The following is a 2,672-nucleotide window of genomic DNA, read 5'->3' as shown; positions in this document are numbered from 1 at the left end:
ATTTTTTTCAGTTTGCTGCAATACCAAGCCCATTATTATTGGCTAGTGTTTTTAAGACTGATATCTAAGGCATCTAAAGAATATTTGTTTTAAATGTATTACTGCTAACTGTACCATTTCAAAACTTGGCCCATGAAGACATACTCACCTCATTCAACTCACTTCATAAAGTCGAGTTAGACCAAAGCTAGATTGTATTTCTTGTTTTGTTCTTATTCAAATTACAAAAAATCAAACCAAACCAAACAAACACACAAAACCCCCAAATAAATCCAGTAACATAAAAATCAGTTACTTCCCACAAGAACAAAAATGGAAAAGCAAGTTGATTAAATAACAAGGTTTGAAGTGGAAAACCTAAAGTTTAGAGCACAGATTCAGCAACTTGACAAATCTGTGCAGTTCATATCAGATGGCACTGCTAAGTATAACCCAAAATACAGCATAGCCTAAATTTTCAACACTAATTTTGACAGCGGAGTTTTTGTTGCCTTTCTTTCAGAGAGACAATATAGGTGCTAATTTTATTCTTAAGACAAAGGTTCCTAAAGGACTTTCACACTGGCCAATTTAAAGACTATATGTTCTGAATTACCATTCACATTTTATAATTTCGCCCAGATTTAGCAGATGGAAATTACAACAGCTGTTTGTAAACTGGAAACAATCTTATTTACGCAGAATCATACACATGCACGCAAAAACCACTACACCTGTACATGTGTTATAGATATTATTCTCTCACTAGATTGAGGCAACAAGTTTAATCATCCCCTCTACATTTATCTCTTCTGCTGTAGCTGTTTGAATGGCTATATATTCAGCAACTTCTGCACAAGCTAACAGCAGTACTTTAAAGTATCTCCCAAAACCCCACAAATAGACAATATAGTTCAAGGAATTCAAGCTGAATATTACTATGCTGTCGTAATTCGCTGCACAAACATATTGCACGACCATCATCTTGTGAATATTTTTCAGGCCTAGCCCTATATACTCTTGCTTGTAGGGACAAAGACATTGGTGCATTCATGTGACAGTCTGGTTTAATTACGGGGTTAAAAACAAATCTCTGCATAAAGCATGGTTATATTTTTGTGATGGCTCATGACAGTTATATTTCAGTGTTTCCAGCCACTGCTTTTGAACGGCCCAAGCACCTGGCCAAACGCAAAAGAAGAAATATTGCTACAAAGCCTATATGTTTTATGAAGGAGCTCAGTATTTTCACATCTTCCAGACTTTATTATTTATATAGTTGCTACCTTACCCACTATTCTATTTAATTTTTATCTTCATAGTCTTGCCCCAAAGTAGACATGTTGTACTTTCATTGTACTCTGATTTGATGACTGGCACATATCTTTTGAATTCAGACTGTTATTTAAATTAACTTATCACTATAATGATGAAAAAAAAATTTTGCACATAAAAGCAAAATTGAGAAGTTATTGTGCTAATGCATTTCAGTTGTCTGCATTACGGCAGGCTAAATGAGTGGATGACATTTATTACTCTACAAACTTTTCATAAATGCAATCCATAAAGGAAATAACATACTCCTTTTAACACTGAGCTTTTTTCTCTCTGCTTGGAATTCTAGTTATGAGTTTCATTGTGCTAAGGACAGACCAGTCTTTTCCACACACTTACCCTCTGACAGCATGAATAAGTCTCAGTGATGGATAGGCCGTTCGCACTTTCAATTTATTCTTAAGGATTAATGCATTAACCCACTCCACATGCTTCTCTCCACCTTTGACCATGAAAGCTGGGATCCAAAGGACACTGTCATTCAGCATGGATAGTCTATGCACAAATTTTTCTCTGTCACTCTCATTCCGAAAGCCTCCAAACGCTCTTTGTACAACTGATGGATTCATGGTAATAAAATCAGATTTAGTTCCCACATCGGCAGCAAACTCCACCACAGGAGCTAGATTGCACCTGAAGAGGAAGAAATTAATGGAAAAATGAAAACAAATATGAAACATTAACTCAGAAAAATGTGTGCATGAAGGGAAAGCTGAAAATGAACATGCAAGTCCATTTCAATTTAATGTGTGAAAAAAATACCAGTGATAAAAGGTGTGATAACACATAGCATTTTATCCAACTTGCACACTCATCAGACAAATTTTTAAAAACATTAAATGCACATAATGCTGTGACTTTAAAAAAAAAAAAGCTCTTTGTACACCTGGAAACCATGTCATCATGCTCTAGAATGCACTGACAGCTAAATCAGCACTTGTGAATAAGAATATGCTTTCTTGAACCTATTATCTTTCAATAGTGTTCATTTGTCATCACGTTACCAACAACTCACATATAAAGAGCCATGCTAGTCAAACAAGGCATAATTTATACAGATTAGCCCATGCATTTCAATTTTATTTTATTTTTATAATAGAGTATTTAAATATTATTTACAAACTACCTTTATCCCACGTTAAATGAGTTTTTGGCACTTTGTTTTTTTTGGTTTTATCACTGCAACTGATCAGATGCTTTGAAATTAAGTATTTTTATTTGACTTAGAACTGCAATTTTTGGAAAGAAAGTATTAGCTTTTCAACTTTTCTTTCATGTCTCGTTTTCAAACCTTGTTTAAATTTGCTGTAGCTTTGTGCTTTTTCCTAGGGCTAAGAAAAAGGTCTCATTAGTGCTTT

The 2,672-nt window shown here is 34.4% G+C and overlaps 1 protein-coding gene across 1 annotated transcript in view; it reads right to left on the bottom strand.

The window, feature by feature from the left end:
- Positions 1-1,649: 1,649 nt before the first annotated feature.
- Positions 1,650-2,672, bottom strand: part of ST8SIA4 (ST8 alpha-N-acetyl-neuraminide alpha-2,8-sialyltransferase 4) — a gene marked incomplete at its 5' end in the record, with an annotated part of 22,959 nt that continues 21,936 nt past the window's right edge. Inside the window, one exon of the mRNA XM_009070246.1 lies at positions 1,650-1,947. Coding sequence (XP_009068494.1) covers positions 1,650-1,947 — 298 coding nt within the window. The remainder of the gene's footprint in view (positions 1,948-2,672) is intronic.

Source organism: Acanthisitta chloris, unplaced genomic scaffold (assembly GCF_000695815.1).
Source record: "Acanthisitta chloris isolate BGI_N310 unplaced genomic scaffold, ASM69581v1 scaffold26892, whole genome shotgun sequence".
In the NCBI taxonomy this organism is placed as follows: Eukaryota; Metazoa; Chordata; class Aves; order Passeriformes; family Acanthisittidae; genus Acanthisitta; species Acanthisitta chloris.
The sequence above is the reverse complement of the archived record's forward strand: the minus strand, read 5'-3'. Positions and strand labels throughout refer to the sequence as shown.